Source organism: Ylistrum balloti, unplaced genomic scaffold (assembly GCF_031769215.1).
Source record: "Ylistrum balloti isolate Yb309-2 unplaced genomic scaffold, AGI_CSIRO_Ybal_v1 Utg371072, whole genome shotgun sequence".
In the NCBI taxonomy this organism is placed as follows: domain Eukaryota; kingdom Metazoa; phylum Mollusca; class Bivalvia; order Pectinida; family Pectinidae; genus Ylistrum; species Ylistrum balloti.
Window position 1 is genome coordinate 776,832 of NW_026782592.1, and position 25,647 is coordinate 802,478.

At 33.6% G+C, this 25,647-nt stretch overlaps 2 protein-coding genes across 2 annotated transcripts; both read left to right on the forward strand.

Annotated features, from left to right (window-relative positions):
* Positions 1-154: 154 nt before the first annotated feature.
* Positions 155-3,028, forward strand: LOC132560516 (large ribosomal subunit protein eL43). Its single transcript, XM_060225184.1, has 4 exons — positions 155-197; positions 667-795; positions 2,196-2,278; positions 2,932-3,028. The coding sequence occupies exons 1-4, from the start codon at positions 195-197 to the stop codon at positions 2,993-2,995; spliced, it is 279 nt and encodes a 92-aa protein (XP_060081167.1). The 5' UTR covers positions 155-194; the 3' UTR covers positions 2,996-3,028.
* A 4,693-nt stretch (positions 3,029-7,721) lies between these two features.
* LOC132560513 (ATP-binding cassette sub-family B member 6-like) lies at positions 7,722-24,232 on the forward strand. The gene is made up of 19 exons (XM_060225181.1): positions 7,722-7,827; positions 9,021-9,557; positions 9,748-9,880; positions 10,441-10,633; positions 11,046-11,168; positions 11,634-11,736; positions 12,204-12,293; positions 12,840-12,961; positions 14,221-14,330; positions 15,116-15,181; positions 16,457-16,671; positions 17,362-17,425; positions 18,509-18,594; positions 18,862-18,919; positions 19,675-19,779; positions 20,780-20,954; positions 21,545-21,657; positions 22,258-22,421; positions 23,455-24,232. The coding sequence occupies exons 2-19, from the start codon at positions 9,058-9,060 to the stop codon at positions 23,588-23,590; spliced, it is 2,556 nt and encodes an 851-aa protein (XP_060081164.1). The 5' UTR covers positions 7,722-7,827; positions 9,021-9,057; the 3' UTR covers positions 23,591-24,232.
* Positions 24,233-25,647: the final 1,415 nt, after the last annotated feature.

The following is a 25,647-nucleotide window of genomic DNA, read 5'->3' on the forward strand; positions in this document are numbered from 1 at the left end:
ATTGAACTTAGTTTCCAATAATGATCTTATAATATTGTTGATTGATTAAAGATAAATCATCCGAAGTAATTGTGCTATGTTTTGCAAGTTATTATTTTTTAAATTTTTTTTTCGTTCCGGATTATCATTATCCGCGGTGTCTACTTTTAAGCCTTCCTTTCCACTTCCTGCAAGAAAATAAACAGGCATTGAAAATGGTATGAGCGTTATAAAATCCATCAACATCACTGAATTCAATAAAGATTGTGTACATTTTATCGCCTTGAAAGTAGAACTGTGTTCTTTGTTTTAAGGATATGTAGTTCTGACAACAAAATGTCGCGTAAAAGTCGGTTGAAAATTGAGTTGACTTTGAGTGGGTTACGTACCCTACTCAGATCAGTTCTACACTACGGATAAGTTGATAAAGACGATCATTTACTTTGTGTTAATGAATAATGTTGAGACCTTTACTCTCACCTGTAGCAGTTCGTAAATTAATCCTGTGTACATAAAGTGAGTCCTTACTTTCACTTGCAATGAAACATAAAAAAAACGGACGCAAATGTCAAAACGTTGCTGTATGTTCGCTCGTATTTGATGGGTCTGATTGAAAGTTTTTTTTTTTTTTTGAGCTTAACGTCCTTGTTCTGATTGAAAGTTCTGATGTATTGCTTTATATTGCAGGCCAAGAGAACCAAGAAGGTTGGAATTTGCGGGAAGTATGGTACACGTTATGGTGCCTCACTGAGGAAGACCGTCAAAAAGATGGAAATCTCTCAGCATTGCAAATACACATGCCAATTCTGCGGCAAGGTAAACATATCATAACTTCTACAAGTGGTATTGTTAGATGGCATAGATCTAGACAAATCTGACCATTATTCGAACGGAAACAGTGCTCTAACACTTACTTTATTTTCGGTTCTTATTCCTCAAAACTAGTGATTTCAGTACTCATCGTGGTGATTTTGCGATGTAGGAATTTTGAACTTCTAATAAGAAAGCTCTCAAAAAATGCTGTGGCAATTCAAATATTCAAACAGACGGCTGCCAAGTCTACCTTCAGTGAATGACAACTGTCAAATTAAATTCAGATTCCAGGGAAGTTTGCATGTTTTTCTTATTTTGAAATGATTATTGTCTAACATTTTAATCAAAAGAAAAGTATTGCATCCTAAGTGGATTTGACATCTGTACATAATACAGTACAAAGCTAAATTTTGTCCACATTTTACTCCATAGATCCTGAATGTATAGAAATATCACGGTGTCCAACGCCTGTCAACTTTTACTATATATTGCAACTTTTCATGAATGACTGAGCAGATTTGAATAAAATTTGGTCTGAAACCTCCTTAGGGATAGGGGAACCAATTTTGTGTAAATGGTGGGTCTTGTTGGACATCAAGAGATTAACAACTGATCTCAGTCCCCACCCCCTATGGAATTTGAAGCTGTATATGTGGGATGAGGCTCATCAGGGGAAATATTTTCCTTCTAAGGCAATGTAAAGTTTTGTATTATTGACTTAAATGTCCAGGTGAACCAATGGGGTTAATCATGCTTCCAAAAAGCATAACAACTACGGTGACTAATTTTTCTATCACTGACAAGTATTTCGACAGCAAAAAAAATCTTATTTTGTGTTTAAGCACTGGTCAGGTGAGGCTAGATGTTAATATTGTGAGTTTCTGTGAAATAATGATATAAATAAAAAAAATGCTGGTAGTAGAAATGTTTAGTCCTCTAAAGTTTGCTGTAACTTGCATGCCTTGTTTATATTTATTTGGATAGTAGCATCTGTCAGATTATGCACGTGTATTTGTTGTGCTTTTGAAATTATTACGTATAATAAGAAAATTTCTAAACTTAATTTAGGTTTCGGGCAGTTGTCTCCAGGTTTTAAAGGAGCATAAACATCCAAGAAGAAAGAGGTTTCAAAATTTTGGCCCTTGACATTATTGAAGAGTCCAAGAAGGACAAAACAGCTGTGTCATGCAGTTTACATCGTGTGGATATATTATATTCTGTTAGAACCACATGAAATTTAGCTGTAGGTCAGTGTCCAAATCTCTCTCGGTATCTACAAAATGTGCCTATTGGTGACTATTATTACAGTCAGTGAATTTCTGCAAAAAATTCTGTTATAAGATTATTATTAGGATTTGTGTATTCAGCATTTTTTTTATGGATTCTTTTTTTTCTGACCTTAGGAATCCATGAAGAGGAAGGCTGTTGGTATCTGGTCATGCAGACGTTGCAGGAAGACAGTTGCTGGTGGTGCCTGGGTATACAGGTGATTATTATCCACTTAATTGATGTCTTAGATATAGTATAAAATGATCGTGCAAGAATGACACTAGCCTAAATACGTAAAGGTTGTTGCAGGAGGTAAATAGTAAAGACTAGATTGAATTGTCCAGTTGTCAAGTGTGTAAGGCTCAAAAAGATAACATATTCTTATGACTTTTCGAGAACCAAATTGTCTCTTTATTTTTTCTGTGCTCAGAATTTTTCGAAGGGCTGATAAGTTAGGTAAAAAAACACTTAAAAATACCCACTGATCAGAAAATAATTTTCTGGTGAGATCCTGCTCCAGTTATAATTTGCAATCTTTATAATATATCAAGTCATTATTATGACTTTGATAGCTATACATGATCTATTTTGTTGGTAAAAACACCAATATTCTGATCACCAGGATGTAGCTATGTTGACTCAAATATTATTTGCTTTCTTATTCTTAGTGATGAACTGCATGGATTAGTCAACATTTACAATGTATATACAGTTACAATAATGTTATCGACTGGTATTTCTAGTTGACATTTCACAATAGAATGATTATTATATTATTCCAATGAGATGTTGAATCCATAATTAACCTGTATACATCATGCTGTCTTATGTGATCGTTCTGTTTTATATTCTTTTGTGTTTTTCTTTCAGTACCAATGCTGCTGCTACCGTCAGGAGTGCTGTCCGTCGTCTTAGAGAAATGAAGGAACTTTAAATGCCCGTCAAATAAAGAAACAACAAAACAAAACTCTTCTTTTTATGTTTTATAGTATCAGTATTTCTTGCCACATCTAAAAACGTTTATTTAAAGGGCCATTACAGTAAAAAGATTTGTATACCCCCACCATTTCATGGTCAAGACATGCGTTACCCTGGCAACTTGGTTGTCATTCCTTTATAGTTTTGTCATAGCTCATTTAATCCATGACCAGTATACATGTATTTGTTCTAGAATAATGGTCATTTAACTGAAATAACAAATTGTATTAGTAATCGTCAATAAACTCCCAAAATGTTCATAAATTTTTTTACAAAGTGGTAAAGCTATTTCCAGTGGGATTTATTCCATGATTTATGAGTTCAACTCTTAACAATGTCTTTAACACTGAAATGTTCCCAACTTCATTGCCAAAAGGGGTATTTGTGTTCCTGGCAGGTGAAATGGTTGAGGTTCCAAATATAGCACCAACAGTATTGAATTTCAAAACAAGACCATCACATTGGTTACTGACAGCAGAGGTAATTAGTATATGCAGCAGTGAACAAAAGACCAAAAAAGAAAAAGCAAGCTTACAATTGTGCTTCAAAACTGGCAGCAAATTTTGAAAAAATTTCCAATAAGGACCAGTAATACTTCTGTTCATGCAGAATTGGGGGGGAAACTTCACCTACGTTTTGGAAATTTAGCATTTTAAACAAGATTCCTTATAAATTAAAGTACTTTGACATCTTTCCTGCCAGTTCTATGATTATGATGAAGTTTAAAAAAATAACTGCTGTTCACAATTGTAATATGATGACTTCTGTGCCCATTTTACCTTGATACAGTTTGAAAGGACACTTCCGACTTTGTCTGCAAGGTTTTTAGCAGAATCATGATTATTCCAACTTAAAACATCAAATGCAATAATGCTGTCTTATGTAGGTAATTGTTATTGATGTGATAAAATTGACTTTCATTTTTAGGACATGTTTGAATATATTGAATACCTTGGACAGCAACTTATAAAAATGGTCATGCAAAATTCTGTCGTGTGATTGGCTGATTATTTGAATGTTGCTCGATAGATGACAATGGTTTCTTTGTTGCTATCCTATTGAGAATATGTCAAAAAATTGGTTGACGTCAAGGATGTTGTTTCCAAAGAATAAGACGCCTGTTTGGAATATAGGATCCCTGTACAAATCTTTTGTCCATCTTTTCACTTGATCTATCGAACTTTACGATTTCTGATCCTTGAAAAAAGTAGGAGAATTCGTGTAAAAACGGCTTTTAATGGGGAAACTAACTAGCATGATAATTTTATGAAAACCGAACTCGTCAAATGCATAATGTATCCAAGCTAGACATGAAGAAGAATCTCAATCTCTTCAATCTGTGTTGCAAGATTATCTTTTAACTGACGATACCTAACAATCTTGATATTGACAGTCCCACATAAATATCTAACTACAGTTTGTAATCACCATAGATTGGAGAAGCATGAATGTTGCTATCGAGGAAAGGAAAACTAGGTCACGTTTGCACATCGCATTGGACACTTGTTTCAATCGATTTCGTTCTCTACACCACCGGAACATTTAATGGCAAAATCGAAGGTCGCATAACGGTACGTTGTATTGGCTTTTAAGTTGTGTATCGCTCCTTTGAACGACTTAGTTAAAAAATGAAATAAGTTTGTAAAACAGAGGAGCGTGCGGTTAGTCTGTGGTATACCCATGGGTATGCTGAATGATGAACCAGTGACATAGCAATGATGAATATTAAGCACACACTCGAGTTCCATTGATATATGTTTTCTTTCTTTTGTTTTTAATTTACTTTGCCTCCTGACCTTCCACCGGGATTTCGCCTTTGGGACCCTTTCTTGAAAGCATGCATTCATATAAAAATTCGCTACGACGCTTACTCTTTCGGAACACCAAGTCTTATTCTCATTGTGCATGTACTGTTTTGAGCTGTCTCCTTGTAAATCTTTCTTTTGGTCATGTTTTGCCGTAGTTTCATTGAATTTCATTTTGGGTTATGATTCAATTTACATATTGGAATTTCAAGAATTAATATTTTAATGGATATTTGCCGACAATTAAACTAAGTATGATTTGCAGAATATATGAACTTTTTTAATACAGAAGAACAATTGTGTGAATAACTTTATGACAGAACTATGAAAACATGAAGATTGAATTACAGTGTAACGTGAAAAAGTTACCCGGGGTAGTAAAAGTACCCGGGATCATTATTCTACAAGGGAAAATGTACCCGGGTCATTATTCTTCTATAGAAATCATACCCGGATGCCTGTAGAAAAATGACCCGCCTCGATATTTTTGGTTTTCCGTCACGTGAAAAAGTGACCTACCGTAGAAAAATACCCCAGGCAATTTTAAAGTGTAGGAGTTTCTTGTGAATGAAAATGTAACTTGAAAGGATTTCTGGTGTTTTTTAAAATACAGTTGAAACTTGTTAACTACAATTTATTATAAGTGCAAACTTTACACAGTCTCGCTGACTTCGATATAGCGAGGTTCGAATTAATGTATTTCAATTACATTAATGGACAGCTAATTTAGTTGCGAGATCGCAAAATGTTAACAAGATGTTCAGTGTATCCACGATGTAGGCACAATAGCAAAAGTTTTCAATTCATTGCATCGCGCAGGATAATTAGTTTACGATGGACCATTTGTGAGTGTGATGGTGTGTATGTGGGGGGCATCTTGGATTTTGAAAGTAAAAGTTTGTTACCGCTATTTTCATTCATATGCAGTTTTCCCTTGGTCCCTTGTTGTGCATTGTACCTTTTTTCTTAAATTTCATCGTTAGGTCCCGTTGTTAAAAATAGTCACGAAAAAGGTAGTCAGAGATCTGAGTGGAGAATACTAATTACGATTACCAAGGAACCAAGCGATAGATCTCGTATGACAGATAACATTGTTTCCTCAAATATCTATCAAGTTGAATTATAGCAATATAAAAGGTTTTGCATATCTTGTGATAAGTCTCTTGAGGGATTTTAGTTCAAATTCTGTATATTAAACGGGATACGATATCTATATAAGATAAAAATTGTTGAATCAGACGTTCTTCCTGCCATTTCCTGACGCAATCTATTGTTAACGTGACGTCATTTGATTGTTCTTCGATTGTGACGTCACAATTGGAAAGTGTTATCATAAGTGTAATAAAGGAAATTTATGACATGGATTTATTACACTGCAAAACACCAAAGTCATGTGATAAATATACATTGTGATCCAGGTGTCACACATTATCTCATAGACAATTTGCCACAATGATCATGTCAGGGTACGGACCGTCTTTTACTACAACTTCAAAACATCTTTTTTTATGGATGTAGAGTATGTGTAGTGGTATATTTCTGGCTAGGCGATTTGGTACCGTAGATCGTGAGTTCGAGGTTCGGATAGGGCATGAGTCAAAATGGTATTCCTTCGTCAGTTAATTGTGTTTCTGAGTCCTATATATATAATGCATTTGCTGTGTTGATTTTATGCAATTATGCCTTTCTCCTATACGCTTCCGTATACACGTATCGCGTAATAACGACATAACATAACTCGTAATAACGAAATAGCTTAACTCGTAATAACGTGAAAAAATATTTTGTAATAACGAGATAACGTACATGTATCTAGCAATAACAAGATAACTCATGTCGTGATAACGAGATAGTATTTTTGTTTGGTACTAATCGGCTTTGGCCTTGATGCATGTTTTCATATACACTTGATGATATATCGTTGAATTAACTTATTGTACATTCAATAATTATGTAATATTATTCCTCATTTTGAAAAACTATACCGTAGAAATTTGACCCGGAAGCCGAGTCGTTTTTTAACAACCATGGGTCATTTTTATACAGCTGCCCGGGTAAGTTCTCTTCATAAAATAAAGACCCGGGTCACTTTTTCACGTTACAACGGCTCGAAAACCTAAATTCAACTTAAGGTGTTTATCAGCGAGGCATTTGACTCCTACCTTTTTTATTTCAAATGTTTCGTATTTTATCTATCTATCTATCTATCTATCTATCTATCTATACATATATACCTAGATATATTTTTAACGTGTAATCGAATATTTAACATTTAATCTGTTACTCAGTTAGCCTCGGAGTGTAGAAATCAGGAGCAGATTCAATGGCAGGGTAGGTAATGTCAATAGAATATAAGTTCTTATAACACAACCAGTAGAAGATTAGAGTGTGATGTTTTGATGGCTACGAAGAAGAGTAAGGACCCGACCATTATAGTCAACTGTGCTAGGCCTTCGTACAATGTTCGCATATGCGAAAAAAAATAATGTGACGAGATGGTAAAAGGATTTTTAAAAACACCACAGGATGGTTACAATGCACTGAGGTGAATTAGGTTAAGTTCAAGACCTGAACTATTCCAGTTTCATTTTTAACAATTTAAAATCTAGAGGAAGAGTATTTGCTTACACTAGTTGTTACCACACGTTTTATTAAGCCTGCTTCAAGTCCGGAATTTTGTCCGGTTATATTGTTTTTTATACACCAGACAGACAGAATCGGACAAATGTTTGATAATCGCCTCAAACTGGCTTTCATTCATACAAGCGTGAAGTTGACCTATAGGTTACGAAAAATCCATAGCGGCAACACTCGAAAAGCTGTCGGTGTTTTGCCAAGTCATGGTGTGAAGCTTGCCCTGGTTGGAATATTCTCGAAGACTCTCGTGTATGCATTGTCTATAGTATATATAGTTGCTCATTTTACAGAGTGCAACATTAAGACTGACAAAGACTCGACTAGTCGACGTTGCACTTCACTTGGGGTAAGTTTTGATAACTTGACTCCTATAAGGCATTCGATAACACTGTGAACAGGAAGGTTATCGGCTTAATTGAAATTAATACCTAAGATATAATACACTAGCACAAATTTCACAAGTTATAAAGTTTATCAGTTCTATATGTAAACAAGCGTATCAAATAATAATTTTTTTATTTCCACGAAATATATTGTGGTCATGCGTGTGAAAAACTAGATCGATCATGCTCAATTACCGAATATAGCAGCCTGTGAGTGAATATTATATTAAATGAGTCTTTGACACTAAGCCGTCTGCGTCTCTCCGATTTGACAACCTTAGACGACAGATGACTTTATAGGGTTTCTTCCTGACACCGCTAATAAAATCTCTCTTCTACTCTACCCAATATCTGAGTAATACTTGTGTATGTGTTCAGCAGACACACTTCAGTAATATTCCAAGAAGTTTCAATTGTCAAATTGTCTTGACACTACCCACATACCGGTAATGAAAATACATTCCACCAGATGTATATTCTACCAGTCTGAAAAAAATTGAATTATTTAGTGCTTACATAAGATAATTTGCATTATTTGACTTGAATTGATGGAGAATTTAACATTTAAAGACAATGTTTGTACTTGGGTGCAGAGATGATCAAACATTGAATGATATAGATTAATGCTATGATTTACAAGTATATATCAACATATATCTTTATACTCTTTATTAAAACTGCATAATAAACAAGTGTGAGTTAAATGTGGAGGAAGACATTGATTAATTGAATTTTCATTGTTGTTTGTTTTAGAAGTAACAATCATAATATTAACTAAAATTGTTGACCAACAATTTGACAGTAACAAAATAAGGGGTCTTAAATCAGAAGTTATTGGAAGCATTGGCAAGCATATTACATGAATAATTCCAATGGAAGTATGTGATTCATTTATTAATATATCACTTTAGAAAAAATTAAATCCTTTTATATTAAATTTTTAACATAACTAGTTCATCCACCTATCCACACTATTTCTGCTTATGAAATTAATTATTTTTCATCATTTTTGTAGATGTATACTGTTCAAAATGACATCCCCCCAATGAGGCCTGGGCCCCAGCCATCCAACCTACTCCATTGTATAATATCTAAATACATTGTCAGTAATTGTACTATATTGTTACTTACAATAATTTCTGTTTCTATTCTTCAGATTGTTTCCTGTTTTTTGAAGACGTTAATTTGTCACCATGCAGTTCTGCTATAACGCAACAAGCTTTACAACAGTTTGGTCACATAAGGGTATTAACCCTTGCTTTTTGGAAACGATTTCAACTTCTATCATATTTGTTTTCTTGTTGATATGTGGATGTATTCAGTGTTCAATCTTCAGGAAGTACTCAATACCAGTTGATAAAAAGAGATTCCAGGAAGGATCATGTGGATTTTCCTTACAGATGATATTCACTTTTCTTCTTGCATTGGAAGCTGTTGTGCACGTCATCTTACAGGATGTGGTAATTGAGCCAAAATATGTAGTGGGATATCAGTTACTATCAGCACTTGCTATGTCTGTTGTCTGGTTATCAACAATACGCCTGCTATTGTTGGAACGAAACAGTGCTCTGCCATCCATTCCGACCCGCGGACATGGCCTGGTACTCCTAGGAATCTGGGGCCTGGCATTCATTAAAGAGAACTTGGCTTTTGTTTCGTGGTGGAGCCCGTTGTGGTGGTGGTCTCTTAAAACGTATGAATTATTTAAATTTATTTCACCTGATATTCAAGAAAAAATATGAGCATTAAACGTTTTGATTGGGTTTTATTACATTGTCATATATGTAAGAATATCCATATTTTGGACAAAAGTGTTTTTGAAAATTGATTTCATTTATTTTCACAAGACTTACATTACAGTTTTTTTTTTGTTTATTTTAAAGGGATTCAGACAAGATGGAGTTTGGCTTTTGGGTGGTGCGTTATGTATGCACTCTCCTGGTTGTAGTTATAGGTCTAAGAGCTCCAGGTGTGCCAAGCAGTAGATACCATCTACTGATCAACGATGAGGAACAGGTTATTGTATTCTCTTGGTACTGGTATACATACCATATTCAACCTAATAAGAGCATTGCATGTTAATGAAATTCAAAGCATAACCCTTTAGAAGCAGAAAAAAATAATTTTAGTTTGAAAAATAAAGGGGAAATTTCAGCAATATTTTTAAGAGGCAGAACAAAAATTTGCTTGAGCACTTAAACTAAAGTGCATTGCATGCTCCAATAAGCCAAGGTCAGATAGAGTACAGGTGTTTTTTGTGTTTTTGTTCTAGCTATGGTATAATGTAGGTAAATGTTGCTCAGATGCAATGGTTTTTATTCTAGTGTATAGGATGATGAATTTACATACTTATACATAGAATACTTCTTTAATGTGTAAATCTTATCAAAATCATAGCCATACACAAATGAAGTCTACATATTTTGTGAATATCGGTGGTAAAATGCATGTTATACAATACAGTCTGCAGAAGCCATATCTATTGTCTTTATTACAAATTGTATTTATCGCCTGTAGAAAAGCTTTTTTCTTGCTGCCATATCTGACTCTCCATCTACATGTATATATCTTTTCAGCAAGACGGAAGTAGGTCAAGGACTCATCAGGGCTCAACATGGGCCAATGTGCTAAAGAAACTGCGGATGATGTTACCCTATGTGTGGCCCAAGGGTAGTTGGTGGCGTCAACTCATTGTTATTGGGTGTCTTGTGATTCTGGGTGCGGGACGGGGTATAAATGTCTTGGTACCAATATACAGCAAATACATAGGTATGTCATAGTTACAGGAGACAGTTACAGCGAATTCATATGTACTAGGAGTCTTTGAATTCATTTAGCAGCATTTTTTACCTGAGAGTTACTTAACATTGGACCTCTCAAAATTGAACACTCAAGGGAATGTTGTCCTTGACACTGAAAACTAACAGCAGATGTAAGAAACAGGCTTTAGCAAAGTAATAATCTAAGTGTACTGTTTATATAATCAGTTTCATTGAACAGGATTTGACATCAGCAATATAATTACAATGTCATTGGTCTTATAACCAAGTCATGTGACCCTATTTACATTCATACCATGCTAACTGCAGTTTCACCATTTATTCCTATGTGAAGTACATATATCAAGGTATTAGGTATCTATGACAATATGACATATGACTTATATAACGTTTGTTTGCAGTGAACAGTTTGTCAGAGGGACCAGTGAGTACAACAGTCACAGAAGATGTACACAAGCCAGAGTTTTGTTGGAATTATATCCTCATCTACTCCGTTCTGATATTCTTTAAGGGCGGTGGTTCAGGTATGATGTTGTGTAACCCAGCTGTATTGGAAGAGATGTTTTTGACTAAAGACTCCTGGTGTCACTTTTGTCACATTATGTAGATATTGTTTACCTTTTACAAGAAACAATTCAGTCTTTTCTATGGCTAATTTACTAGTTATACAGTCTATGTAGAATTAAAGATGGATAGGTTCCTTGGAGAAGAAACCGTAATTGTTAAAATTACACTTTTGTTAATTGTTGTCCTTTCAAGAGCTGTGGTCATTTTGAGAACTTTTGTTGTAGTCGTGGTCACAGAAAAGCTTGATAGGTTAATGTTTATCATACATCACATACAATGTGATTAATCTTTATCCAGACTATCAGATTTTTGAAAATTAGGTAAAGCAGTTTTCTTATTTTGAAAATGACTTAAATATACATTAGTTGTAGTTTGAAAAAAAACCTTTTAAATGACATTTTCAATGTGTTTCTTGTTTATAGGAACTTCAGGATTCCTTAGCAACATAAGAACGTTTCTATGGATACCAGTTCAACAATTTACTACCCGGAAAATACAGGTGAAACTTTTTCACCATCTGCACAGGTAAAATTAATATGTCCATATTTCATAGTTATCAAATTTAACTCATGTATGTCAGAACAATTTATACTTATGAAAGAGGCTGTTAAACTTTGCAATCTTTTACAAAGAAAAATAAGATAAAATTGAAAAAAAAAATGTTTTACTGAAATATACCAGCAACTTATTTGAAATTTCTTGTTTCCTGATAATAAACTTCACAGAATTTCTAATGCTTAATGATGTCTTAACTTAAACCTCATGCAAGGATTGTTTTACCACCTAAAAGTTTATTTAAACAGAGAATCTTTGATAGTAATGAATTATTATGTAGCTAAGAATGATATGATTTAAATGAAGTCCTGTTTACTGCTTAATACCTATTGAAAAATGATTTTAAAAATTGTACACCTTTGACACCCTTTGTGTACATGTATGTGAATGTTTATTGTATGAAAATTTATATATATTTATTTGGCTATTTTCATCAGTCTGTCGTTACGATGGCACCTTCAGAGGAAGACAGGGGAGGTACTACGGGTCGTAGACAGAGGAACAAACAGTATCAACAACCTTCTAAGGTATAATGTTAATTGTATGTTGTGTTTAAACTTCAGCCCTAATGTCTATAACAACAGAATATAAAATTTTATTATTTGATTTTTTTTTTCAAGAAAACATGTTTTTGAAAATGGTAGTAAAAGTTTGGAGATGTGATGAGATTTTTGACAATTTTTCAGAAAATCCATGATTTGTTTCAAATTAGACATGTCACTATCTTTCAAATTACAGTGAAATAAGCTGTTAGATTTACCTTTAGTGGTCATATTTTCTTGATGTCATTAATATCATTTACCGCCGGTATTAGCCAGATGTAAGGTTTTGGTTATACAGTTTGAAATAAGGCTATTTCAAACTTAAAACAAAATGACAGTTAAGATACCACCTGTATTAAATGCAGTGTTGTTTTTGTTGTTATTGAACCGCCCGTGAGAAACCATTTATGTTAAGAGACTACCTTAATTGAGAGACTGCTGTCGTTTGTGTGATAGTTGATCCTCTTAAAACAACTTTGAGTAGGTCTCTGGAGACATATTACTTTAATATTGCATTATGTTTCCTTTCAGTTACGTGGTATTCCAGATCTTACCAACCATTGTTGATATTATCATCGCCATCGTGTACTTCATCACCCAGTTTAACTACCTCTTTGGTTTGGTAGTCTTTGTGTGTATGGCGTTATATCTCGGTAAGTATTCATCATTAATTAATTCTCTTGATATCATTCGGGATAGCACAGTTAGCATTAAACAGTTAATGGGAGAGTAACTTTAAATCTTGGAGAGCATCTTTGCGTCATGAATCCTTTTATTCAAAGTTTAGTCATAGCTTTACTATTTAATTACGTCCAACTATTTCTTAAATAAAGGAGTTTCAGGTAACCAGCTTCTGATTAAAAGATTGATTTATTTAGGCTTACAGAGGATTAGGGAAGGGTTGTTGAATTCTGTGGTAACGGCAGTGAATGAAAGTGCCTTGTTTTGTTTTTTTTAGGTTTGAAAATTCAAAGTTTACAATTCTTACTCAATTCATTCAGCTTGACGATTATGTAGTGTTATTTGATCAGACAGGTAGTTTGGGCCTCTGTCAGTGTTCTGGTAGCAGTTGAAACAAGTTCCATTTTCATAATCGATAATCAAATAAATATAAATCAGTGATAGTGTCATAAAAAATGTGTCATAATGCACAGAATTACAGCACGAAACAGAGTTACAGTTGTTCAAAATTAAAATTAACAAGCTGAGAAGACCAATGAAAAACTACAGATCTCAAGCTATGTCAATACTATACTTTATATTTCATTCTGTCACTTCTTTGACTGAACCAGTCTTCCTTTCAAGGTATTATGAATGCATATTTAAAATGAATTGCCTGTAAGTATAGAGTAATAATTCTAAGACAAAAACACTTGGTTTCACCAACTCTTTGTGAAGAATACTTAATTTTGAAAAGATCTTGTAAAAATTGGATGTGTTTGTGGTTTTAAGCAGATATTATCAATACATGTGTTATGGAATTAGCTTACATATGACCTTAGGGACATGCAATGTGTCACAATTTTGATGTTTTTTAAACTGAACATACACGGAAATATTTAATGTTGTGAATCCTTTATCATAGCTTCAACATCTGAAGTATTCTACATACTAAATATTCCTTACTTCACAGTACTGGGCTTGTCACATATCAAAACTTAATAAATATCCCTGTGCTGAAAATCATTTATTTTCACTTGGCTGAAATTCCTGGTTTTACAAAAAGATTGGTTTACAATTTTTATGGATATATCTTACTCACAAAATCCACTAGTATGGTTCTGAAGTTCATGTCAATTTTCTTTTGTTCACTATTTTATGGACATATGAATAGACCAATGAAATTAAGGATAATAAGAATCCATGAAAATTAACTATTCTACAGTATTTACTTCGTTTTGTGTATTTTTAGCGGTAACCATTGGAGTAACAGAATGGAGGACCAAATACAGAAGAGATATGAACAAATTGGACAATGAACGTAACTCTAAATCTGTTGATTCTCTCCTCAACTTTGAAACGGTAAGCAGAAGTCCAGGAAATGATAGCGATTAAGGCTTTAAGAGAAAATAATTTCAACAATTAAATTTGTATTTTGAAGTGTTGATAAAACTGTAAGCTATTTTTTTATGGTATCTATATGTTCCCTGTTTTACAAAAATCTTGTTGCAAAAGAGATGTATTTTTCATGGAAGTCCAACTAATGTTTACTTTACTGAATTTATTTTCATGGTATCTATTTTCAGCTGTGTAATTCCATGGAAACTAGTGAAAATAGAAATCAAAATAACGAACCTTATCGTGATAGATTTTGAAATTTTGTGAATGATTTTTTTGTTGTTTTTGATTTTTGTTTGCAATAATATCTTATTCAATGGATATAAAAGCCATATGCCATACTTCACAATGTTATTGAATTACTTGTATTATTATTATTATTACTATTTATACCTGCAGAAATGGAGTTTTCAATGTATATTTTATCTAAAGGAAGTTGATGTACATTCCAGAATGTATGTTCCGTGATGTATATATCTGGCAGTAAGCTTTATGCTTGGTAATAGACCTACCATTATCTATTGCTGTTCAGTCAAAATACAAACCAGTGATATTTAATTGTCCTGCAATAAGCCCATCCTCAACTTTGAGTAGGAGGTAATGTGTCAGATCCCTTGTCTTTTTGTAGGATATACATGGTAATTTTAATTTTGATCATTACTCATCACCTGTGAAATTGAATATAAGTTTAATGCACTTGTGAATTAATGATTGATTGCTTCATACATTTATTGTTTTTTTCATTCAAGGTGAAATATTATGGAGCATCAGAATTTGAGACCAACAGATATGATGAAGCCATTAAGAAGTACCAGGTAAGAAAATCTCTTTGTCTATCAGTGTAAGCTTGTACTATAGAAACTATATGCGTTATATATACAGGCAGATAGCTACAGTAAAATCTCTTTGTCTCTCAGTGTAAGCTTGTACTGTAGAAACTATATGCGTTATATATACAGGCAGATAGCTACAGTAAAATCTCTTTGTCTCTCAGTGTAAGCTTGTACTATAGAACCTATATGTGTTATATATACAGGCAGATAGCTACAGTAAAATCTCTTTGTCTCTCAGTGTAAGCTTGTACTATAGAAACTATATGTGTTATATATACAGCCAGATAGCTACAGTAAAATCTCTTTGTCTCTCAGTGTAAGCTTGAACTATAGAAACTATATGCGTTATATATACAGGCAGATAGCTACAGTAAAATCTCTTTGTCTCTCAGTATAAGCTTGTACTATAGAAACTATATGCGTTATATATACAGGCAGATAGCTACAGTAAAATCTCTTTGTCTCTCAGTATAAGCTTGTACTGTAGAAACTATATGCGTTATATACACAGGCAGATAGCTACAGTAAAATCTCTTTGTCTCTCAGTATAAGCTTGAACTATAGAAACTATATGCGTTATATATACAGGCAGATAGCTACAGTAAAATCTCTTTGTCTCTCAGTATAAGCTTGTACTATAGAAACTATATGCGTTATATATACAGGCAGATAGCTACAGTAAAATCTCTTTGTCTCTCAGTATAAGCTTGTACTATACTATAGTTATATATACCTAGTATCTCTTTGTCTCTGTGTTGTTATATATACAGGCAGTCTCTCAGTGTAAGCTATAGAACCTATATGTGTTATATATACAGGCAGATAGCTACAGTAAAATCTCTTTGTCTCTCAGTGTAAGCTTGTACTATAGAAACTATATGTGTTATATATACAGGCAGATAGCTACAATAAAATCTTGTTATACAGCAACAACATATACAGCAAACAAGAAATTCAGTAATATTTTGTCCATTTTCTCAATTACGTTCCATGTACAATTTACATATGCAAATTTCTTGATCAAAAAATTAAAAAAGATTTATTGCTGTGAATTGATACAGAGATAATAGAAAACAGTTTAAGGTCAGTCTATTGGGGAAAGTGGATTTCAGCTACCTTGTTGTAATGTGTAAGTGACAAAAATAATTAGCTATGAAATAAAGTTTGGTTCACAGTCACTCAGGTTCAAGTAATCTAGCAATCCTATAGTTTTTACTTGGAAAGGTTCACATGTGATATAAATACAAATTGTTCCAGACGGCTGAATGGAAATCTACGGCTTCCCTAAATCTGCTCAACACTGGTCAAAACATTGTCATCACAGGAGGAGTTCTGACTGGTTCACTGCTGTGTGCTTGGGCTGTTGTCCACAGCTTAAAGGATTTGAAATTGACAGTTGGAGACTATGTTCTGTTTGGAACCTATATCAACCAACTCTATGCTCCCCTTAACTGGCTCGGTACCTATTACAGGTAAGAAAGCATAGCTGATCTTATTTGAGTAGAGGACTATTTTCATTACAAATTGATAGTGCTTCATTTCAATTTCATTTATTCTTTTTGCAAGTGATATCAAAACAGTACTTTATATACATAAAACATTCATTACCATTCACCACTGCCTTCACTGCCAAATCGTAGTCATTGTCATCTGTCATCTAGCTGTCTTAGCTCAATATTCAGCCTCATATTTTACTTAATAAACTTATTATCACTTATTTGGTCAACATGACCCATTACCTGGCATCATTTATCATCCAGCACTAGGTTTGTCCATGTGATTTGACAAGTATGATCCACTTTCTAGTCACATCGATTCAGCCACCACTTATCTTGCTGTCCTTGCCACTATTCAGCCATTTTTCTCTAACCACAATTAAAGCTGACTGCCTTTGCCCGCTCTCCAGTCATGTTGATGTAACCCTGGTAACATACTAGCCACAATATACTGCTCGACTTGAGAGAACTTCTCATTAACTTGATCTGTTGAGCATCAGACTAGTAAGCCAGAGATTATGGGTTCGAATCCTATTGGAGGCATTGAAATAAATAATGACGTCTGTTACATTGTCCAGTCTATCTGACTGAATTTTAAGTGTTTTGTCAAAGATTTACTTTTATCAATATAATATTGTCTCAGTATTCACTTTGTTGATTCTTCAGAATGATCCAGCAATCTTTCATAGACATGGAAAACATGTTTGAGCTCTTGGAGGAAGAAAAAGAGGTAGGTGAATCTAGGGCTAAGGTTAAGTATGAAAAATGGCAAAGTATTATTTATAAATAAATTCATAGAAATTTTAAATTACTTTTCATTTGCAGTAATACTTTTTTGTGGTAAGTAAAACACTTACATCAGTTGTGAAGTGATAAATTCTGATTGCTTAAAATCAAGGTCGTAGATATGAAATCTAGGCAGTAGATTAGGATTATAGATTTGAAAGCTTGGTTCTCATTACTAGAATACAGCAGACAAGAGATGACTGTATGCTTGTTGGCTACATAACATTACACACCTATTTTGAAAGATACTTTTTAAAAGCCTGTGTGGTAATGTGGTAGGTTCTGTGATAGATTTTGATGAACATCAATGAAGGTTAAATGAGTCAAAGAAAAGCTTGCGTACCAGATATTTCATGACACTCTCAACAGATTTAGCTCATATACGCATCGTAGCATCAAACCATTAAGTTCTACCTCAAGCTTAAAGGTCAAGGGTCATATTTAACCACTTCTGAAAAGATAAACTTGATAAGTTGTGTATAAGATGTTTCATGCACTTCCTCAACAGACATGGTTCATATTCAAACCATAGTATCTATACACCTATTTAGCTTTTCGTGGTCATCAGTCAAGGTTAAAGAGTCAAAGGTCATATTTTAAAAGTTTGCTTATGTACATGATTCGAGTATCTCTGAAGCTGTTGACATAGTTACAAAAATGAAAAGATCAGGGATTTGGAGATGATGTATATCTATGCAAGCACCTGTTCTGTTTTTGCTTGGCTATGGTATTGTCCTGTCCAAGTCTATCAATATGTTCTGTGAACATGGGTCCTTGCTTGGCCATGTCATATCTTGAGTGTGATTAGATATTCAAGATGGCTATCAATGGCATTTTGGATTTTGCTGTTTAAGATTTGTTTCAGAAACTTCATTTTCATGTTTTGCTAAACACAGATATTATTATTGCTGCCAGTCTCCAGTTAGGATTTTGACTTTTGAAATTTGTTGGCACTTTCTCAGGTACTAATGAAAACATTCCTCGTTCAATCCTGTAGCTAAAAAAAATTTTCTTTTATGCATTTCAGGTCAAAGACATACCAGGAGCCAAGCCTTTGGAAACTAGAAATGGAGAAATTCAGCTGAAAAATGTCAACTTTTCATATGAACCGAGGTAAATGGTATTTAATTATTATTTAAAAATGTGAATCGTTTTCTCCTTTTGTTGATCAGATATTTTAAAATTTTCTAAATAAACGCAGTAAATAAGTTGGAATTAATTATCCTGGTTGTTTATGTGGGCAATAAACTCAGTAAGCAAATCAGAATTAATGATATTGAACAATTCTTGTTTTCTATAAACTCTATTTCAAAGCAAATTTGTTTTTGATATATTTGAGGACATTTAGTAGAAACTTGATTTTTTTCTTTTCAATTTCAGTAAACAGATCTTGAAGGATGTGAGTTTCCATATACCATCTGGTCAGACATATGCTATTGTAAGTATTCTTTTTTGGCATCAGATGAATGTGTATGTCTCTTCACAGGTCAAGAAAATGAAACATTCCTACCCTCCATCTAACAGGCTTTGGTTAGACATAGGTGTTTAGCTGATTCTCATGAAGAGGTTTATTTGAGGTCAAATTTCATTGTCAGGGTGGTTGGAAGATGTTGGGGTAGCACACTCCCATTTCACCAAGGCAACCAGGGTTCAATAATAACAATTGCAAAACAAGCTAATATTTATAGTTTATATTGACCTTATGAGGGTTCTCACTGTTGGAAGAAATCATAGTACCTGCGGAAAACCCACATGTTAAAGAAAGTGACCCCATATCTTTTCAAATCTGATTGAGAAAACAAACCCCAATCACCTTGGTTAAAGATGAATGTGTTACCACTGTGTCTCCCAACCACCCCAAAATTTAGATAATGTTTATAATGTCTACATCTGACTATGTTTAGTTGCCCAGTATACAAGATAAGATTTTATAGATGTGCCTTTTCTTTATTTTGTAATACAAGAAAATATTGTAGTAACTATTTCGCATATTCCATTAGTCAGAGACATACCTGGTCTGTATCTGAATGTATGAAACAACTTGAATTTTCATCTCATGAAATTTACTTGTTTTTTGCAATATCAGACTTACTGAAAAATTGTTTCTTTTTCTTTCAAATTGTGTGACATCAACTTTATAAAATTTGTGTGTAGATTAAATTTAGCTTATGTCATCATTTGCTATCATTTAAGGTTGGTCACTCGGGTAGTGGCAAGAGTACTATCCTTCGTCTGTTGTTCCGGTTCTATGATATTCAGAGTGGAAGCATACTTATAGATGGCAAAGATATATCTCTGGTAAGTAAGGAGTCTGTATTGAAATATGACAGGCATTCCTATTAAATTTTTGTTCAGAAATATCTTAAATTACTGAACATTTTTTTTGTGGTTTTCTGGTGGTTAAGGACCATCTGACTCAGCCAAAATGTTTCACTTTTGGGTTAACATTGTAAACATGAAATTGGTTATTCTGGGTATTAAAAAGATAAAAAGTGGCCACAGTGGCTGAGTGGTTAAAGCTGACTGTCACTTGCCCTCTACGTCTGGGTTATGGGTACGATGCCTACCTAGGGCAGTGGCCATGTACTTGGGGCAGGTCAGTTTTTTTTTCCTCTGATGAGGAGCTTTCCTCCACTAACCAAGCCTGGCATGACCTTAAATGACCCATATCATAAAATCATATTTGTCAAGATGTGATCCTTCTAATGGACTTTTGGTTGCCTATAGCATAAAAACTTTGAAAAAAACCCAATATGTCAAATACAGGTCACTGTGACTGGTTTGTTGCTTAAATGACTTTTATAACACACTTTGTTTAATGCCATTACTATCTGAGTGGCAGTAAGAGTAAATAGAGGACTGTGATAGCACTTTTGGTTAGAATGTTTTCTATGTAACCTCATGGGAAGATTGTAAGGTTTCGTGTTTGATACTTCCTACTTGTGGCAGTTTATGTTTCTCAGGAAGCTGAGAAATGGATAAGTCTAAGCAGAAGTGGTTGTGACCTTAAGCAAGACATGTTACAAGATTGCTTTGGATGGCACGTGATGGGCCTCCTGCATGTTGTTCTATGAGGCAGTCAACAGCTTCTCTAAGGAGACCTCGCCTTAACACCACCCTGTCTGTTGATAGGATGATAAACTCAGCAAACAGACAAAGGACTAAATAGCATAGAATGTATTTAAGCAAAATAAATTCTAGTGTTGCTCAGTGTGTTAATGATTAGTTATAACAATCTATCTGAATTTAATTTGTAATATTTTGTCTTTCATCTTGACCTTGATCTTGATTTGGCCAGGTACAGCAAGAATCATTGCGTCAGTGCATTGGTGTTGTACCTCAAGACACAGTGCTGTTCAACTCCAACATCCGCTATAACATTCGTTACGGCAAGTTCACAGCCTCTGATCAGGAAGTAGAAGATGCTGCGGATAATGCTGATATACACAGTCGTATCTTATCATTTCCAAATAGTAAGTTAGCATTCTTTATTTTCTTAGATTCAAGAAGTGAAAGTCAAATTGTTAAAACGTTGTCTAATTATTTAAATGTTCCATTCTGAAAAAAAATGTACAAACTATCAAATAAAAATTTGTTATGTTTCACACAAATGAGGTTTATTCCTTATTAACAATCATTTGTGATAAGAATCTGAACTTCAACCTTTCATCCAAAAGATGTTTCTGTTGTTTCCACAATATCTGAACTTTTTAAATGGACAAGCCATTCCATTTTCAGATCTTAAAGAAAATTTGAGGTTTCAGGAACACAAAATTTTGAATATTTAGTCTTCAACAGATTTAAAGTAAAAAGATGTTATTTTTATTGAAATGAATAGAAGTTGTACCTGGATGAACACTCTTTTGTTGAAAGGCCTTTTCAGGAATTGGGAAGGTTTAGTGTAGGAGAAAATCCAGTCATTTCTTGCGCAAGAAAGAAAAATCAACCTTGAGCTGAAATGAACAATTTGAGTATTGTGTCACGGTATCTTTACAATATGAGACAGTTGTAAGTGACCAAAAACAGAAATCTGAGAATGTAAAATGCTAACTTCTTTCCATAGAATATGACACAGTTGTTGGAGAGCGAGGGTTAAAACTAAGTGGAGGTGAAAAACAAAGAGTTGCTATAGCAAGGACACTTCTCAAGTCTCCAGCCATTGTCCTACTGGATGAGGTGAGCAGTTGAGTAGATGCAGTAGATTAACTCAGAAAAATTTAACATGTATATAAATGATCCAGTAAGTAATTACTTAAGAACAATCCAATATTTAGAGCTTGATCTAAACTGATAAGTTTGTAGAATACGTAGTACTGTCAGTTATGTATGTAAAAAACAGCTGTTTTACAAAAAAAATGGGGCAATTTTTTAATAAATCTATCTCTTTATCATCTGACAGGATGTCAGTATACAGTTATATTACATAGAAAATGCAAATCTCTGTAGCTTAATGTCCCTCTGCTCTGGACACAAAGGATAATGGTTGGTTTTATAGTACACATTGAAAATGATTTTAAAAATACACATTAGTCTATTAAAGAATGTGTCTTAGGTAAGCTGTTATCTGAAGGTTACTGATGTATGATCTGTAACTCAGGAATCGTTTAAGTTTGTGATATCTTTCATCTCACTATATGTGTTATCTAAGGATTCAGCATGAATTTTGTTCAAGAAGGAATTCTAGATTTGAAGTATAATGAATTTTAGTATAAAGTTCACAATAAAATTCATTTTCCACTAGGAAATGTACAAGTTGTTTTCTTAAATATTTTCAAGGCAACATCAGCACTGGATACAAAGACAGAGAGAAACATCCAGGCATCTCTCGCCCGTGTCTGTGAAAATAGGACCACCATTATTGTGGCTCATCGTTTGTCCACGATTATCCATGCCAACCAAATCCTGGTGATGAGTGAAGGAGAGATCATAGAGCGGGGAACGTAAGTCATATTCTCTCTATATAAACTCTAGAAACATTGTCAAAGGACAGAGGTATTTACTTTTCAAAAATTTATTTGTGTCAATGATTTGATTTCCATTTCTGAAATAACAGATGTCAGTTCAAGTTTATATAAAAACATTGTCAAAGGACAGAGATATTTTCTGTTTAAAAATTATGAGTGTCAATGAGTTGATTTCCATTTCTGAAAGAACAGATGTCAGTTCAAGTTATGTACAAAATTGATATGTAGATGCATCCTGAGTTATGCTATACCAACAGGAAATAAAGGTGTTTGTGAAATACGTTTGTAATTTCATCCACTACTTAGAATTACTGATTTGATCTGTTTCTGTTCAGATTGGGAGCTGAAACATTTTCTAATAAAAATTTTTTCATTATTCAAGAAATTGTTAATAACACATAAAAAGAAGTTAAGAGTACACATGGTGATTCCCAAGTTGTTATGTTTTTCATAAAATTGTCTCAAATGATTTGGAGAGTGTAAAATGATATACCACATTCCTGCATAAAAACCTCTCTTTTTGCGCCATGGATTCTGACAAATGCTCGGTTGCATAAAAGGTTTTGGCATCATATCGAGTCTTATTGAAAATGCAGTTGATAGAAAAAGACAAAACAGATGGTATGTGAAAGGGTGGACTTTCTGCCTAGAGTTTAATGAAAATATCTCGTGACAAAAGGATATTATGTTCAATAGAGAAAATATGCTTTTATCCAGTAAAATACAATATACCAGATAAATTAAACAAGTGTAGATAGAATGGTTATTGTGGCTTGTAGATGGTGTTAAATAGGTGTCTTGGGTCATTTGGGTCACTCGGGTCACTCAGCTGATTGAATATACTGCTTTGATTCTGTCGGTAGAGTCATAGATTATCACACTGGAGACCCGGGTTCAATTTCTGAAGGACAATCATCTTAATATGTTTTCACAGTTGTTTCATACATACATTGTATTAGATTTAAAAGAGAGGAATGAAATATTGGAAACGTCAATTTCTGTTTTATAGGCATGAAGAGTTGATCGCTAAGGGAGACCATTATGCAAGCATGTGGAAGGAACAGTTGACGAAACGAGAAGATGTCTCGATTCAAGGAGACAATGATGAAGACACAAGTCAAATCTTAGAATCCGGTAATAGCTGATGATAACACAGGGAGAAGGTTACTAGAGTCTTCATTTAACAAAGGCTGTTCCAGGAATGAGATGAGGAATGATTTACTATTAAAATCACGACATGGATGTGTGATATTAATAGCCCTTCCATGTATCTTTGAGGATTTAGATAAAAATTCAAATTCCTTGGATTCATATAATGTTGTTTGTTGTGTACATTATTAGTGGATTTTGTTTTCAAAATTATGTGGACTTAAATTTTGTTTTGAATGTCCTGCATTATTGCATTCTGTGAAAGGTCAATCAATATGAAGTTAAATAAGGCATTAAGAAAAATTTTGTATAATGTTTAATATGATATTGACAGAATTTGATATTACCTTACCAAAACCTAAATAGTACAGGGCAAGTTGTTTTTTAATTGTTTGGTATTTAATCCATGTTTTGTATGCTATTTTTTTAAAGCTAGCTCTTTGGAAAACTTCTCCAAACTGCTTTGAGACTTATAACAAAATGTTGCTGGAGTGTACCCCAGTATGTAAGGCCAATATATGGAAAATATTGCCTGAAAAGTTGATTTCTGGTCATTAATTTATCATATTTATATTTCTTATTTCAACTGTATTTCTTGAAAATCATAGTTTATGAAACAAATATATTAATTTATAAATTGTAGCTAGTCTTTGCATAATCTACTTTTTACCCTATTTTTGTAAGTAAAATGTTGATTTTTAAATGTCAGAGAATTTTTGTGTGTTTTTTTTTTGGTTTTTTTTTATTTCATACTGTGTATTTCTTTCACTGTGTATGTGTTTTGTTAGTTGTATGTCACCCTGTGAACAGTCAGTCATTTGGAGCTGGAGTCCCCTTGTAGTAGCTGGTGGCTACCAACATATGGGAGGTCTTGTCATAGAACACTGCAACTACGACAGCATTAATTTAATTAGAATCAGGTCTCTCATTTCACTGTATTACAGAGTAATGCATATCATATATGTATTACATAAGGATATGACATAGCCCTTTTCTGATGACAGGGTCAGATTTTTAACAGACAATCCAACACCTGCTGCCTTGCAGAGGGTTTTCACAAAAATGTGTTATAAAAACAAACCTGAGACTTGCCAAGATGCTGCTAACAAAGCCAATTTAGCAATGTTACGATAAAGTATGCAACATTGAAAAATTCATTTATATGTATATGTTGGTTAAATTAAACTGATACTTTTAAAGACTGTTAGGTATTGTTACAAAATATTTTCACAAAAGCTTGAAAGAAATGTTAGTTAGCATTGTGTCTATATTTTATCACCATTTTGCTCAAAAATACTGGAGAAAAGAACAGTTTGATTAATAGTCAGTAATATGTGACCACTGCTTACAGTAAAGGGCCACTTTAACACCTGACCTATTAGGCCTTTATGAAATGAACTCATGGAATTGTAGTTACATGTATGTAGATATTTGAAACTTCAAATTTACTATGTGACCAAAAAATTTATATCTTGGAAAAAATGTATATTTTGTGTATGTGGGAGTGATATGTTTTATCTTTAAATTCCAGAAATAGTTGTTTTGTGGTCAGTTTGTATGATTCTATTTCTCTATAATTTAAGGATTCAGGTGTATCAGATTCATATGTATAACTCCCTAAATGAAAATTTTGAGTTGAAATCTAAAGACTTCTTTTTTTCTGCGATTCATCCCACCATTTACATGCATTAAAAAATTCTCATATTTTTACCATAATTGTTAAAATATAGGCCGAGCACTGTGTACCCAAACTAGCATTCAGTTTGGTAGTCATTCCCAGTAGTGCTTTCATTTAAGTCTTATGTTATTTGATTATTATCCATGTACATTCATATGTGCCAAAATTTAAAAAAAAATCATGATAAATCTTTCAAAGGTTAGCATATAGACAATGTTTAGCCACCATTCAGCAATATGGGGCTTCTCCATATTGACCAAGTCTCTAATCCACAACAGTTGGACCACTATATGTATTGCTTTGACACTGATGCAATAGATTTTTAAGAGTTTGGTCACTATGACAAAAATGCTACCACCAATTTCATACCGTCTT